General features: G+C 35.2%; 1 protein-coding gene across 1 annotated transcript in view; it reads right to left on the bottom strand.

The window, feature by feature from the left end:
• Positions 1–403: 403 nt before the first annotated feature.
• FSTL5 (follistatin like 5) overlaps positions 404–17,711 on the bottom strand; it is a 736,076-nt gene continuing 718,768 nt past the window's right edge. Inside the window, exon 16 of the mRNA XM_007529584.3 lies at positions 404–2,941. Coding sequence (XP_007529646.1) covers positions 2,239–2,941 — 703 coding nt within the window. The 3' untranslated portion in view covers positions 404–2,238. The remainder of the gene's footprint in view (positions 2,942–17,711) is intronic.

The raw sequence follows: 17,711 nt of genomic DNA, 5'->3' as shown, positions 1-17,711 counted from the left end.
TTTTTTTTTTTTTTTTTTTTTTTGTAGCAAAGGCTGAGTTCGAATGGCCCATTTGAACATCCTGGAGCTATGATGAGATCTTACATTTGATATTCTAATCTGATATTCAGGTCTTTAAGACATAAAAAGGCATAATGAAACACAATTTTGAAGAGCTAAATTCTTTGCTCTGAGTAGTGAACAGAAATGAATATTGTAAATTCAATATGAGATATATATATATAGACACAAATTGAGTTATCATTATTTTTTGATCTCACTATAGTTGTCTTTGATATCAATCCTATCCTCAAACTTTCAAAATAATGAAGCCAAGAAGGGAGTGTTTGATAGTATAAGAAAGCAAGCAAAACAAAACAAGACAATGGTCTGCACATTAATACACCAACTGAACTCGCAAAGGTTGAAATGTAAGAGGTTTATTCTCCTTTATCAAGCAATGTCTACAGACAGAGCATCCACACAGTGTTAACCACCAAAGAGGGATGTTATGAGACAAACTTACATGAAATCATTAGATTACAGACACTTTATAAGATTCATGTTCACAGGGAAGAAAACTGCTCAAAAAGAATTCTCACTTGATAAGTAGAAACATAAGCTGAATTTTGTTGGTTATTAAATCTATCTTCCATAATGTGTAAGCTAAGAATAGAACTACTGTTATCACACGGATGAGGACACTATATACATGTTAACATATTACGCACTATAAAATTTCAGGTTTCTAAGCATTGTTACACAATTTAAACTTGAGTAAAATTTGTATTTAAAAAAGACCTTATTGGATTACCTTCAGTAAACGGAGGTCATTTAACAGCCCATTCACATTTTTAGCAACAATAAAGCAAAAATAGGTAAAAAGATTCTTAAGACATGTAAGCTATTACTTTAAGCCTAGATAATTATCTGCTTATTTCAATAAACTAACAATCTAGTTTTAATTCACTTCTACTGGACTTGTCTTTCTTTTCTTTTCCTTTTTCTCCTTAAAAAATGAGAGAATAACCTTTATTCCTATGCAGTGTCTCAAAATAGAAGATTAGTTAAGTTTCAGAACTAAACTAAGCACAGTTAATGAGAGGGTCATTTAAGGATTATGTTGGACTCGAACAGAAACTATTAAGGAAAGTTATTAAGGTCTAAATTTGTCATAGTTTATAGTTAAACAGCAAAAGCCATCGACAAGGCTATTCTTACTCACTACTGTGAACCTATCACCTCCTTCCCAATTTTCCTAAACCACAAATAGTCCTTAATTCTCTTGCCAGACTTGGTTTCCTGATGTTAAGATGTTACTTACTCCAAGCAGATAACAATGATATATATTTTTTGATAAAAAATTTCCTGCTAATGTAACAGCGGGCTGCATGAAAAGGAATACAAATCTATTATGCTAACAAACATTTGAAAGCACTTGACATCCTAGACAAATTGGCATTAAAATATAACATACTCTAGTGAATGAAAGAAAGTAAGTATAGAAATGATTGCAAACTTTTTTTTGCCATAATTATTTCCTCCTTTCCTCCCTGTTTTCCATAACATGCTATAGATTATACAGTAAGTGTCAAATAGAGTTTGTCACCTGTATACAACCTAAGGCCAATTTATGCCTTCAAATGATATTTCGTTGAGAGCTAAACAAATGACTGAAGGCAGGATTTGTTGCAAGAGTTGCCAAATTTTTCTCTTAATAACAAGAGACTTACAGTTATGAGGCTGTTCAGTAAGCAACTTTTAGCCTCCCTTTTCCTCTTGTGACATTCCTTTCAAGGCACAAAGATTATAAACAGTGGATGGGACAGGATATTTTGACTTGAGAATCTTAAGGGTCCACAATAACTTTTTTTCTTATTGAATCATACGAAAAGGACAGAGGGGAAAAAAAACAACTGACAACTAACCTCAAAATGAAACAGTGCTTAACATCGTCTGAAATTCCCTGCAGTTGAATGATTTTTCAATAGAATTCTATTTTATTGACTTAAAACATAATTATAGGTTTAGTTCTTGTGATTGATATATTTTTGGTTAGATATTACATTAAATATTTCTAGTTAATCAGTATTACTAATTGTATATGCTTTTGTCAAAATAACTATTTTTATTTGGGCCACCTGAGTGACTTAGTTTTGACTAAGATATAAACTAGAAAAGTCAAGCTTTCATCTTAAACAAAAGATTAAGTGCAATGTACTGGAAAACTCTTCATTCAACATTTATCTAATGGGGCTCCTAGGCATCTCCCACCCAAATGACTGTATTTCCTTTCTCAACCTCAGTGATCTCACAGTTTAACTTATTGAGTCGCCCATCTAGTATAAAGAGAGAGTCCTTGGAAGGTGTCATCAGGTATTGACCAAATAATCCACTGTCCTGGATTTGCCTGTTCTTCAGGTTCCAAGGCCATTCTTCAGCTTTAAGTGGTTCCTTAAGGCTCTTTATCATCTTAACCTTCCCAGAGGAGAGTTCAACAAACAGCACATCAGTCTGTGTGCTTGAACTACCATAGATGTTGTATTGGTGGGCTTCAGTAAATGATGGCTGGAATGCCAGATCGGATATGTGCAGATTTGTGTGAATATCAAAAGCCTCCTGTATTTCTCCTCTGATGGTAAGATATTGGACTCTTACAAGACCTTTCACATCATTAACGCTGACAAGAAAATGACCATCTGGAGAGACATATGGAGTGCCTGTCACATCGCTATTGAATCCGATGACTGAGTCGGTTACACCATCCACTATGAGCTGTGGTGGAATAGCTCCAGTGCTGTCAGGTTTGCAGCTAACGAAATAGTATCCTCCCAAGTGTGTATATGCCAAAGATTGAGGAACGCATTTGTAGTCCCTCAAGTTAATTGTCTTGATATATGACATGGTTTCAAGGTCAATTTTTTGTAATGCTGCTTCATCTTTGTGGAGAATAAACCCAAACCTGAAAAGATGAAAACCAAAGTTAGATAGGAAAATAGAAATTAGGTACATAATAAAACGCATTGTGGACAGACAGATGGGACAGGCCATCACATGTCCAAGCATCAGCCACAGACTACATAGTACTAGACTTCCTGGTTGTGTTAGCTTAACTTTCAGTCCCATGGTCCTACTCCTTTGCTTAGGTAATTCTTTCATTATAATCAGAGAATTATATATTGCTGTAAGCATCAAAATAATTAAAATTAAAAATAATATATCGAGTTAATTGAAACAGCAAGTTTTACTTACCAGATGGTGAAAAAGCAGGTATAATAATTAGTCTACCTCTCCTCTTTCTGATATTGGATAAACTTGGCTAACTGCTTCCAAAGTCAATGAGAATAGAGCTTAAATATATACTATTTCCTTCAGTTTGCTTCTTATATTGCCTTAGGGTCTGCATGTAAATCTAACATTCGTATCTATTCGCCTAAGTATCCACAGTATCCTTATTTTATATCAGATTCACAGGGCTGCATTTACAGAGGTATATTTCTTTTTGATATAAAAGTACTAGACTTCAGTTTACTGTATTTAAGATAATGTATATTAAGTACCTTCACAGCCTTAGATTTTATTATGTTTAAAGACAGGTTTTCCTGGTTTAAGCCCCAGGCTCCCCACCTGCAGGGGACTCGCTTCACAAGTGGTGAAGCAGTCTGCAGGTGTCTATCTTTCTCTCCTCGTCCCTGTCTTCCCCTCCTCTCTCCATTTCTCTCTGTCCTATCCAACAATGACGACATCAACAACAACAGCAATAATAACTACAACGATAATAAAAAAACAACAAGGGCAACAGAAGGGAAATAAATAAATATAAAAATTTAAAAATATTTTTTAAAAAAGACCTTTTATTAACTCTTGACATGGTTATGCTATGTTATGTTATTTATTTATTTATTGTCATCTGATTTTTACAACTTTGGGCTCACTTCTTCAGAGAGATAAAAATGACAGAGATGAAGACAGAGACAGAGATACAGGGATACACATCACAGCATCAAATTTCTTCCAGTGTGGTAAGTGGTAAGGCTCACACCTGGGTCAGACACATGACAACACAGGAATTCTTTCCAGGTAGATTCTCTTAAACAATGTATTTCTGGCCCACTAGCATATGTTTTTATTTACATAACTGCACTGGCTATCTTATACCAGACAATCATAACTTTAGAGGTTTCTATTAATATCAACTTACAGTGAATTATTTTATGTGTGTCTAAGACCTTACAAATTGCTTCAATGCTTTCCTTACTTTTTGTCTTTTTGCCTTCAGGGTTATTGCTGGGGGGGTTCAGTGCCTGCCCTATGAATCCACTGCTCCCAGTAGCCATTTTTTTCCATTCCCCACTCCCTATTTTATTTGATAGAACACAGAAGTATTGAGAGGGAAGGGGGAGGCATAGAGGGAAAGAGAAAGAGTGGTACCTGTAGACCTGCTTCACTGTTTCTGAAGTATCCTCCGTGTGGGTATGGAGCGTGGGTTCAAACCTGGGTCCTTGGTGGGTCCTTGAGTATAGCACTGTGTACGCTTAACTCAGTGCACCACCACCTGCCCTCATATTCAGTATTTTCCTAAGCATTTTCTATAAATGCCAAATGCAACTTTTAGAAGTGAGTGTAGCAGGATATATATAGGAAATATATACAGAATGAAAATGAAAGAGGAGGAAAGATAGAAACTAGAACAGTGCTCAGTTCTGACTTAAGAAGTATTGAACTTGAAACTTCAGAGTCACATTCAATGCACACTGATGCTCTAATAGGCTGTGCAATCTTTCTAGCTCTTGCTAAATACAGTTTTAAATTCTGATTACAGTACTATCCTATACCAATAAGCAAGATAAAGAAAAGATAATGAGGGGCCAGGTAGTGGCGCACTTGGTTAAGTGCGCACGTTACAGTGTTCAAGCCCCTGGCCCCCACCTGCAGGGGGAAGGCTTCATGAGTGATGAAGCAGGGCTGCAGGTGTCTCTCTGTATCTTCCCCTCTATACCTCCCCCTCCCTTCTCAATTTCCCTCTGTCTCTTCAATAATAAATAATATATATGATAATGAGATCAAAACTGTTTTGCAAAAGTATATCCCAAATGTATCCTTGTCAGTAGAATTATGAAAAAACTCTGTTGTTTGGTTTTGTCAGTAACACAGACTAAAGCAACTTTAATATTTCCAAAAATTTAAGAAAAATTAAGGTCTGAGAAATATTGCTATATTGATGTGTAAATAATTAAAATAATAGGATTATTATTATTATTGTGATTTTTTTAAGACAAGGCAAAGAAATACATGAAATTCTCTAAAACAGTCAATTATGTGTGCCATTCATTCTCAGTATTCTGGTTCTTATTCAAGGACTTATTTATATAAAAAGGAACTTTCTCCACATAATACTAAAATATGATAGATTCAGGTTAATAATTTCTGAAATCTCAAATATAAGCAAATGATAAATTTAAAAATAAATACATTTATGTTTTTTTTTTTTTTGCCTCCAGGGTTATTGCTGGGGCTCAGTGTCTGCACCATGAATCCACTGCTCCTGGAGGCCATTTTTCCTCCCGTTTTGTTGCCCTTGTTGTTGGAGCCTAGTTGTGGTTATTATTGTTGTTGTTGATGTCGTTCGTTGTTGGATAGGACAGAGAGAAACAGAGAGAAAGGAGGGGAAGACAGAGAGAGGGAGAGAAAGACAGACACCTGCAGACCTGCTTCACCACTTGTGAAGCGAGTCCCCTGCAGGTGGGGAGCCTGGGGCTCAAACCGGGATCCCTCAGCTGGTCCTTGCATTTTGCACCACGTGCGCTTAAACCGCTGTGCTACCGCGCGACCCCCAATACATTTATGTTTTAATATCATAATAAAATATGATGTTTTCAAAATGTCACTCTTACCTTTCATTTGTGGGAACAAGGGAGGGCTTAAAAACAATCGCTTTACCAAAATAGACATAAAATCTTAGCCACTTCAAAAACATCTTAACCACTTCTATAGTGTTACAAACATAGTTGGGAGGGGCCGGGTGGTGTCGCACCTGGTTAAGAAGACACAATACAGTATGCAAAGAGCAGGGTTCAAGCCTCCCGTCCCTACCTGCAGGGGGAAAGCTTCACAAGTGGTGAAGCAGGATTTTAAGTATCTCTCTCCTCCTCTCTCCCCCTTCCCTCTCAATTTCTGGATGTCACTATCCAATTAATAAAGATAAAAAATTTAATGAAAATAAATTTTAAAAGATTATTGAAAAAACAAACATAGTTGGGAAACTATATTGAATTTTAGCTATATTGAAATATTTTTCGAACGACCAATTGCCATTAGAGAAACCACATTCTTTCATTCAAAGCAAAAACTACAATAGTCTCTTAAAAGGATCTCCTAAAATATTTATTGAACAACTATTATATAAGAGTCATGTCTTTTGGGACAAAATGAATGGAACTGAATTAAATAAAAAGGTGACATTAAATTAAAAAATCCAAATTAAATTAAAAGGTAAAAGACATAGCTGGATGGTTTTGCTCAAGTGTGGAATATAAGGAACTGAAGCACATCAACTTGTAAGACAAAACAAAGAAAAGCAAAATAATAATAATAATAAAACACCTGGTTTGAGCCCCTGGCTCCCCACCTGCAAGGGAGTCTCTTCACAGGCAGTGAAGCAGGTCTACAGGTGTCTTTCTTTCCCCCTCTCTGTCTTCCCTTCCTCTCTCCATTTCTCTCTGTCCTATCCAACAACAACAATAATAACTACAACAACAACATAAAACAACAAGGGCAACAAAAAGGAAAATAAATAAATAGATAAATACTTAAAAAAAACAGTGACTAAAGTTTTTCTTAGACTTTGTGAGAATGATAGAGAGGAGTGGGAAGTTGTGTCACAGAACTTTGATGGTGGATACAGTGTGAAACTATAATCCTGCAATCTGATAATCTTGTGCTTTCATTATTAAATCACTAATAAAAATAGAAACTAATGTACTCGTCTGTATATGTATGGCTATGCCTACTCGTATTGATGTAATTGTGAATTATGATGGGAAATATCTTTACTTCTGTTACACACTGTATATGTTCTCAGAGGTAAAAGCACTAATGTGCACATTCAACAAAAACAACAAGCCAATCACATTTTGGCATTTCAGCTCTCCTCCTAGCTTTGGGTTTTCTAGTCTTTTGGGCAATAGTGTTTGAATGTTAATGAGTAAGAATGAAACAAGCTTTATCTACTTGTGGACTATGCTAACTATATAATACTAAAGAGCACGCCAGAGTTTCCTGTGATATAGCTCAGCGTCTTTTGGAAGTAATTAAAATTCAAATAATGGTCCAGATAAAAATACAAAAGCTCCATGTGGGGTGATAAAATTACACTATTTCAGCATCTACACTGTGTGCTCCGTTAGGACTAGAGATCTAGCTACATAAGCAACATAAGCAGATGCACGAAAACGCCTTCAATTTTTCACCACTGATTTATTGGGTAAGAAGTGGTGTCTCTAATTCAAAATTTCCCCTTAGTACAGATTGATATTCTGAACTCTCCCACTGTTCATTAGTTTCTGATTAATATTTACGAGGCTCTCAACTTTGATGCCTGCTTAGTATAATAAAAATCCTGCACAGTACTGGGTTTACCATAGTTTGCCTAATATTTGGCGGAGAGTATACAGGAAGTTTCAGGCTATGAGAAATGACAAGAGTTTGAACTTACTTTGGATGCCACTTTTTTTTTTTTTAACTAGGAATTTAATTCGACTGGAAGTGTGATCTCTTAAAGTCTTTGTGTAAACTCAGGATTTTTTTGCTAGATTTGGTAAGGAAAGTTAGTGACTTTGCTTTTCTCAAATTATTTTCCTTCTCCAGATGCAAATACGTCTAATTCATCATAAAATATATAGGGAACATTGACTTTAATGCATTTTTTTTTTGCTCTAAGGCAAGCCCCTGAAATGATTCATATAGAGAACTTACTGTTTGGCATGAAGTAAAGGTTTTTGATTTAGTTTTATTATCTAGTTTCTCATACAGCATATGCATGACCTCATATAAAGTCCTTGACTTACATGACTTTCAATTTCCCCATCAGTAGGAAGAGAGTAAAAGTAGTAACTTTATTTTTGAGTGATAGTCAATGTGTATATGTTGCTAGAGAAATAATAAATTCTCAATAAATAGAATTTGTCATTGTTTTTTTACCTTAAGTAGTGTTATTTTTCCATTATGAATCATTTAATGTATTAACAGTGAATCAATGGATTATTACAATCTCTGGATTAGAAAAAAAACAAATTATATAAATTTTCTGTATATCTATCATTCCCAAAAGGTTAAAAACAAACATGGGGCCATAAAAATGATTTACTTAGATAATGTGCTGCCTTGCATTGTGTATGGCACAGGTTCAAGCCTAGTCCCAACCATGTTGATGAAAACTTTTGGTGCTGTGGCTTCTTTCTTTCTCTCTCTCAGAGTACCACATATACCAGAGCTGTGGAGTTTTCTGGTCTCTCTCTTCTTTCTCTTTTTCTCATGAAGATAAATAACTAATTCTTTAAAGATAATATATTAACAGTGAAAACCCATGTTTGTTTTGCTCTTGTATCAATGAGATCTGTGGTCAGCTGATAGTGAATTACCAAGTCCCTCACATGTTAGGAGTGAAGACAGTCTGGTTTGTTCCATCTTCTTCAAAGTTTCTATGTCAATTGTCACAGATGGTATGAGATACTGAGGATATAGGGACATGGTATACTGAGTCAACTTGAGCTTTATGCAAACATTTGATCTCAAATTACAGAAACTGAGGTTACCAATGGGATAAATATTGGGTTATAAGGGCAGAAGAGGTACAATTGACATTGGTAGAAAGATACTGATAGTTTAGTGGTGAGTATGGCATGGTAACACATTTTGAACATGTGAAATTGCACTTCTAATGCATGTCTAATCTTGCAAACTAAGTTTGCCTTAATACAAATAAAACGAATAATTATTTAAAATGAGGAGAAAGGGAGTAGAAGGGAACTGGATGAGTTATAGGGATGCTGGGGTCCTGGGGCATGATGATTAAAGAGCATCAAGGTTGAGGGAGAGACAGTCTTGAAGACATCCATCATGTGGAGATGAGAGGTTATACCTAAGGTGACAACAGCAGTAATATAAATGAATAAACCCTCAATAAAAAAGAGAATAGAGGAGGAGGAGGTAGAGAAGAGAGAAAAAAGATATTAGAATAAAACCTTAAATATCACAGAGTCTAGTAAAAGGGCCAACTGTTCAAAGACCACATTCTCACTCAAAGACAGCAGTTGAAAAATAAGAACAGAAGGGGAAATACAAAGCAGAACTTGGACTGGAGGTGGTGTATTGCACTAAAGTAATAGGGAGGTGGGGTGGGGAAGGTTCAGGTCCTGGAACATGATGGCAGAGGAGGACCTAGTGAGGGTTAAATTGTTATGTGGAAAAAGGAGAAATGTTATACATGCATAAACTACAGTACTTCACCATCAACTGTAAACCATTAATCTTCCAAAAAAGATTATTTTTTAAAAGACCACATTCTTATAACCAGGCTGCATTTATTACGTATGAGCAAACAATGGTTTTCTGTGTCTCCTACTCAGTCTCCAAATGGGCCTGATAACACAGCGGCTTTTAATTCACTGTTACTTCACAGTATCAAGTACATTATTTTGCCCTTGTTCTGCTTTCAAATCTGTACCTGAGATGCTACTTATAAATAAAATTAATGACCCTCATTGATTTCCCATGACCAAGGTCAAGAGCACAAATAATGCAAAGTTTGAGGTGAAAAAAATCTTATACAACTTGCAGAATGACTCTTACTTTATCACTTGTGTCTTAGTGTAATCCTCAGAGCTCACAGATGCTCACTTGAACTGTTTGGTTTTCTGCTTACTTTTAATATTGAGTTACTGAGAGGATCAAACCCCACATCTGAGCTGGGAAAAGAGACAGATATTCCCTCTCTATTTTTACATGACTTCCACCTTCAAATTCTACCATATCGACTTCCTCAGATCTTAAAACTAGCATTTTGGGAGTCGGGCTGTAGCGCAGCGGGTTAAGCACAGGTGGCGCAAAGCACAAGGACCGGCATAAGGATCCCGGTTCGAACCCCGGCTCCCCACCTGCAGGGGAGTTGCTTCACAGGCGGTGAAGCAGGTCTGCAGGTGTCTGTCTTTCTCTCCTCCTCTCTGTCTTCCCCTCCTCTCTCCATTTCTCTCTGTCCTATCCAACAATGACAACAACAATAATAACTACAACAATAAAACAACAAGGGCAACAAAAGGGAATAAATATAAAATAATTATAAAAAAAAAAAAAAAAACTAGCATTTTAATTTTTCTACATAGATTTAAATGAGAGGTAAGGAAAAATGCATATATTTTAGCATTAAAATTGCCACTATAAACTGTCATAAAAACAACATTGCAGCAATGTACATTCAAAACACTTCCCAATCTCTTTCTAAAAGTATTCTGATGCTTCACTCTACTCTAAACTCTGAAATAAAACTCCTATATTATCTTGAAATAAATTTAGTAGCCATAATAATTAGATGTATTCAGATTCTACTTCTTAGAACCCACATAGAATATATATTATCTAATAGTACATAATAAATAATGGTGGCTTTGATTAATTCCTTGTTTTTCTAGTCAGGGTAATATTTTCTTTTCGCACTCTAAAGGAAGAAATGCTGAAAAGGTGCTAATAAACTAAAACTATAAGCCCCTCATATAATTAATATAGAAACACAAAAAGATGCAATGTGTTTTGCAGTGAAATCTTCCATTGTGTTAGAGCTAATAGTTATTTCATAATGTAAATCATAAGTGTGTCTAGTTTATGAATTCCTTTATACTTAGTTGTTTTTTATTATCTCAAACTGATCCTTATAAAAAAGGGTTTTATATTACTGCTATTCAAGCATCCAGAAGATTTACTTTTCACCTTAAGGTCACATAAATTGTGTGGTAAAATATACCTGTTCATAATCAAGAGGGGAAAAACATAGAACTGATCCATCTAGTGAAGAGTCATAGCTAGTGCAAAGACAGTTTCTGTATTGTCCAAACGCTTAGATGTATTTGAGAAATGACAGAACTTTGAAGTTTTCTATTTTCAAAACACAGGTTAAAAAGCCTAAACTGATCGGTAGAGAATGATCCATCCTCCAAATGGAGGCTGGATAACATACTCTATCTACCACCTGAGGAAGATGGGTCCTGAAATTGGGACAGCTTGGAATGTTCCTACTCTTGACCACAGAATGTGAGCTCAGATCTACAGGGATGCAGAGGTTACATAGGCTCCTAAGCTGAATATGGGACCAAGAACAAATTGATGGCGTCTACATTCAACAATATTTATACACCTTTCCCATATTGGGGAACTACTCTCTTCCCTCATCCAGTTTTCTGGTCCTTTTTCCAACCATGATATCATCTCTCCAGACAATAACTTGGGTCCACCGGCATATCAGAGATCAGGCTTAGGAAAAAATTAGTATAGTCATGGATCCTTTGGAATATAACTAAAATAGGCCTACTAGCTATCTTCAATCAGAGACCTCCAAATCTTCATCTGAAATATTCCAGCCTTTAGGTTCATGATTAGTCAATAATTTGTTTGGCTTTGTATGTTAACTCTCTTTTCAGCCACCAGGCTCCAGATGCTAACATGATGTCAACCAGACTTCCCTGGACAGAGAACCCCACCAATATGTCCTGGAGCTCTGCTTCCCCAAAGCCCCGCCCCACTAGGGAAAGAGAGAGGCAGGCTGGGAGTATGGATCGACCTGTCAACACCCATGTTCAGCAGGGAAGCAATTACAGAAGCCAGACCTCCCATCATCTGCACCCCATAATGACCCTGGGTCCATACTCCCAGAGGGTTAAAGAATAGGAAAGCTATCAGGGGAGGGCCCTCGATGGGATATGGAGTTTTGGTGGTGGGAATTGTGTGGAGTTGTATTCCTCTTATACTATGGTTTTTGTCAGTGTTTCCTTTTTGTATATAAAAATTAAAAACAAAGAAAAGCTTAAACTGAATTACAAGTTGTCATATCTGATTTTATATATTATTACAGAGATTATACATGAAATTTTAGTGTCCTTACATATTTCCAAATTCCATTTTTAGAAATATTTTTCCTTAATTTCTGAAAGTCAAATTTCTCATTTTCTTTCTCCTCTGCCTATTCTGTTTTCCTGATATGTAAGAATTTAACTGATTCATTGATAATTTGTCACTAATTCCGTGACTGCTACACACAGAGATAGCATCTCGTACTGAAGACTTTTATCTCTTTCTGAAAAACTGAGGAGCTTGCAACACCAAATCGAAACTATGAATTTAAATAACATTTTGGAATATTAGTTCTTCCAAACTTAGTTTTTGGGAAGTCAGTATGAAATTATGAAAGGAGTAAACTTCCTGATCTTACTTTTTTTTTTTTCAACTATGAGACATGTAGAGCAGGAACTGACAAAGGGGTTTTAGATGACCTGGCAGAAATGGTGTTAGTAGTTATAACAGTAAAAAATAGTTTTTGAGTTTAGAGGTGGTAAGTATAGACACAGAAGCTAAAATGAAAACAAGAATAAATTAATAACTACTAATTAAGAAAAATATATTACCTATGTGCCTACCGTATAATTGCAAGTCAAAAACAGTTAGCAAATGCTGGATCCAGGTATACGTAGAATATGTCTGCCCTGACTGTTCTAAATACTATATGATCAATTTCAGCAATTATTCACAACCCACTTACTATGTATACTACACTGACTATAAACTTATTGTGAGAATGGAGAGGAGTTACCTACGTCCTCTCTTTAAAGCAGTTAATAGTCAAGAAGTGGGATGACTATAACTGCATGCCCTGACTTTCAAAAAGTGTTTTGGCAAGATCTTAAAATAGAAGAGAGGGGGAGTGAGTATAGCAATGTCTCTGTTATAGCTAGTAATTTGCAATTTATTTGTTATACAAGGTTTTAGTTGAGAGTTTTTATAGCAGACAAAGTCTTAGTATGAAAAGGATAAATTCTATTGGAATAAATTGGGGTGGGGAGGAAGTTTAAGAGAGATTATTTATAGTGAAATATAGATAGTTCACAAGAGAGACTGGAGTAGTAAAAGTAAATAACAATAAAGTTGTGTTAATTGCTAAATCCTGGAAAGAAGAAATAATGAGGAAAGGTATGCATTGTAAGGTACTGTGATTTTTTAATGAAAGAGATTGTCTCCTACAAATCAGAAGAATATGAACTGAGGTGTGGGATTATGTGCTCTGGTCTCTCCTCTGCTAGCATTTCAGCCAGGCTTCTCATTGAACAAACCAACCAGAAGCCATGTTAGTCATTCCTCTGGGACTGAAAGCAGAGGGGAAGGATGGGGTTTATATCTAGGGATAGTGACACACCATAGCAGACACAGAATAAATCAAATCTACTGAAGAATATAGAGTTACATGGAGTGAGGTCTGTGATATATACATTTAGTTTCTAAATGAAAATATTGGACAACTGTTAAAGAAAATAATGTATAACTTCAAAAGTTGGGAGAAGTAAAGTTCTTTGATTTTTTTCTTTACCTGAACTGAATTCATATGTATAAAAGATTTTTTTTCTGATAGAATTTTGAAATGGTGCTTATATACAGTTACTTATTGAAATTTCTAATAGCAACCGAGGGAACAGCATAATGATTATGCAAGAAGATTTTCGTGCCTGAACCTTGAAATCCTGGATCAACCCCTCATATCACCTTAAGCCAGGTGAGCAATGCTGTTAAAAACTAATTAAATAAAAGTAAGAAATTTATAATGACTGCTATGCACTGAATAGTGACTACTCCCTCAAAATTCACTAAAGTTAGATGCAGAAACCCCATTCTTAGTACTGTTTGGAGGTGAGAAAACAGGAAAGAAATATAAATAAAAATACTCATTTTCATCAATCTATTGGCAAAAATAATGAAGTGTATTTTGATCCACAATGACTTTGAATTTATTCTCTAAATTGTTAATCTCTGAATACTATTGGTGGAATCAAAATTATTTTTGACAGTTTTGAGAAGGATTTGATATATTTAAAAGTGTTAGTGTTACTCTACTTTAATGAAGAATTGTTCCTCAATACCCCATCTTGAAAAATTATCATCTATGACTATAAAGTAACATGTACAAGTATGTTCACTGAATCCATGGCTGTTATAGGAATTTTTAAAAATAATATAAAAGAGGATTGATATAGATTGAGGAGATTGCATAATGGTTCTGCAAATGACTTTCATGCCCAAGGTTCTGAGTTCCCAAGTAGAATGCACAAATACCCAGTATCATGATAAGCCAGAACTAAGTAGTAAGGTGGTAAAGAAAAAGGGGAAAAAATGAGGATCAGGAGCAAAGGGAGGGAGAGAAGAAAGAAAGGAGAGGAGAAGGGGGGAAGAAAGGAGGAAGAGAGAAGGACAAAGAGGGAGAGGAGGAGAGGAAAAGGAAGGGGAGAGAGAGGAAGAGGAGAAGTGAAAACGGAACAAGAGACACCAGTAGACTAATCTATGATCTCCAAGGCTATATTTTATTATTTGAACTCACGCCTTCAATTTCCAACACAAAATAAATGAATACTAAATAAATATAAATAATCTATTTTTAAAGAATATACACATAATTATTTCAGTAAATAAACTGAAAGATTGCTCAACAGTCTACCTTTTCTTCTAAAGAGAAAAAATGTGATGACTGCTTATAGAAGAAAAGATTTACTGTATGTGTGAGTATTTTTGCATGGTTTGAATTTTTCAGGTATTCATCAAAACATATAAAGAAGGAAGAGATTTCACTGGATAGAGTATATGTCTTGTCTTACACCCAGCCCATATTAGATACTCAATAATGCATAAGATCACCATAAAACCTGGGGGATTCTACAGAGCTATGGTGTCTCTCCCTTTGTCTTTCTGTCTCTTTGAATAAGAAAAAAAATTGATTTGAGACAGGTGTTATCATGTATTTAAGACTCAGTTGCAATACAATAATAATATAACCACAACAGTAACCGTAACAGTAAGGATGATGATCAAAGAAAAGAAAATGCAACTTTGTTATGTTTCAACTGAATAAAATAAGAGCAGTGAGATTCCATTTTAATTCCACAAATTAGGAATACAGCATCTTAAAATGTACAGTGAAATTGGCACTCATTCAAATGGCTAATAGCAGAGAAACTTGCATGTAGAAATTAATCAGTAATTAGTATCAAGTATTTCACATATTTTCACCCCTTTCAGTAGCAATTTATTTTGTAGTTAACTATCCTCAGGGAAGAAATTATGCATTTGAATAAAGCTTTATGCACAAATATACTCATGAGTTTATCATGAAAGCGAAAATTTGTAAACAGCTCAAAAAAAACATATGTAAGTGATTATTTATGTAAGTGATATGCTTACTCTATGTGATGGAATGCATATGTTGAACAGATATTTTAGAACATTCATTTAGGATTAATGTTTATCCAGTAAAATTATCTAAAGAAAAAGCAGTATTGTATGCACCATGTAATTAAGTTAGTGAAAGCAAAATAAGGGAAGCCCATAGGAAGATGTGTATAAAGTCACTTTAGTTAAGTTTGGAGACTGGAAGCTCATTTTCTTTGTTTCAAGTTTGTACTTGATCAATGAACATAGTCTACTTCTGTAATAAGAAACATAAATACCGTAAGTTGGAGAGATAGTACCAAATGAAGCCCAGTGCTATCTCTTTCTATTTTATTTATTTTTTTAATTATCTGTATGTGTCTATTGGACAGAGACAGCCAGAAATTGAGAAGGGGGAGATAGGGAGGGAAAGAGACAGAAAGACACCTGCAGCCCTGCTTCATCACTTGTGAAGTTTTGCCCTGTAGGTGAAGACCAGGGGCTTGAACATTGAACCAGGTCCTCAGCATTTGTGCATTAGAACATATGGGCTCAATCAGACATGCCACCACCTGGCTCCACCCAGTGCTATCCTCTCTCCTTGTTTCCATATAAATGAGAAAGTTTACTCTGGGACTAGTGAAATAATATAACTGTGAGACTTCAGCTTCACAAGCAAAATAAAAAAAATAGGCTGTCTCTATCAAATAAATAAAGATTTTAAAAAAATAACTAAACTTCATGAATAGTAGACTATATTACATTGTGTTTTCTCTCTTTCCTAGAAATAAAATAAAACTGGGTCTTAGAGGTGGTTCAATGAAAGAATGCCTGTGTAAATTCTCATGTTTGATCTCCTTCATTGGCACTTCATAATAATAATAAAAAAACTTTATAGTAATTCCAATTAGTATTTTAATTTAGAATTTTCACTTAACAATGTTGCTTTAATAAAAAGGCCCTTCGTATACAACCATAGACATTGTAAAGAAGAAAATGTTAAAATATCAGTATGTGTTTAGATCTCAAAATAAATTAAAACATGTAGATAGAACTTTTAATGAATCAACTAAAGAGATGATGAAATGATAGTAATATAGGTAAGAAGGTTTTAGCATTTGATAATGGACTAATGAGAAATGTTGTGATCCATAATATCGGTGAATTAGGTGGCACAAGAAAACTGAAAATTTTCTAGAAGAAAAGGCAAACAGTTATGACTTAAGTAAATGGAAGGATATACCAATTATATGGAAATTCCGTAAAAATAAAGAGAAAAAGGAAAGCTTTTTGATGGAGGATCTTATCAACAAGAGATGACTTCTGTTGACTTGAAAATCAGACTTTCAATCTGAGGCTTCTACCCCTCCTTCCTGTCCCTCTAACACATTTTTTTTTTCACTATAGTTTCCAGAGTAGGAGCCTCTTCAAGGATGCACCATTAAGAAAATAATACATAGCTATTGAGATTACCCAAATTGCTTATATGACTGAATCCCACCAAAGCCTTTATATAAACTCATAAGATTATATAGTCAGTCTGGATAAATCTTATGCATTTAACATGAATTATGAAAGGCTTTGCTCTGATTTCTTTCCTTGGTTTCTGTGTATTGGGACCAGTATTAAACTTCACCCAAATCTCTCAAGATTGTAAACCGTAACTGCCTTTACAAAACATAATCCTTGGGGCCGGACAGTGGTGCATCTAGTTGAGTGCACATCTTACAAAAGACCACCTGCAAGTTATCTGTGGGGCTCAGGCAAAAAGTAGTAAAGTTATGGACCCTTGTAATATGCTTAAAATAGACTTCCTAGCCTTTTCCAAAATGGAGATGTCAAATCTCACTTTCCTAATTACTAAACAATTTGTTCTGCTTTATATCTTAATACTTTTCAGCCACCAAGTTGTAGATGCTACCATATCACCAACCTGACTTCACTGGGGAGATGACCTCACCAATGTGTCCTAGAACCTCACCTCTCCAAAGCCCTGCTAAGGAAAGATAGAGACAGGCTGGAGTATGGATCAACGTGCCAATGTCCATGTCCAGCGGAGAAGCAATTACAGAAGCTAGACCTTCCACCCCATAATGATCTTGGATCCATACTCCTAGTGGGATAAAAGAATAAAAAAGCTTCCAGTGGAGGGGATAGGATACAGAACTCTGGTGGTGGGAATTGTGTGGAATTATACTCCTCTTATCCTATGATCTTGTTGATCATTATTAAATTACTAATAAAAAATTCATCCCCTTTATTCATAAAAAATTAGTGTTTAT

This window comes from Erinaceus europaeus, chromosome 19 (assembly GCF_950295315.1).
Source record: "Erinaceus europaeus chromosome 19, mEriEur2.1, whole genome shotgun sequence".
NCBI lineage: Eukaryota > Metazoa > Chordata > Mammalia > Eulipotyphla > Erinaceidae > Erinaceus > Erinaceus europaeus.
This window is presented reverse-complemented; position numbering and strand designations above follow the sequence as displayed.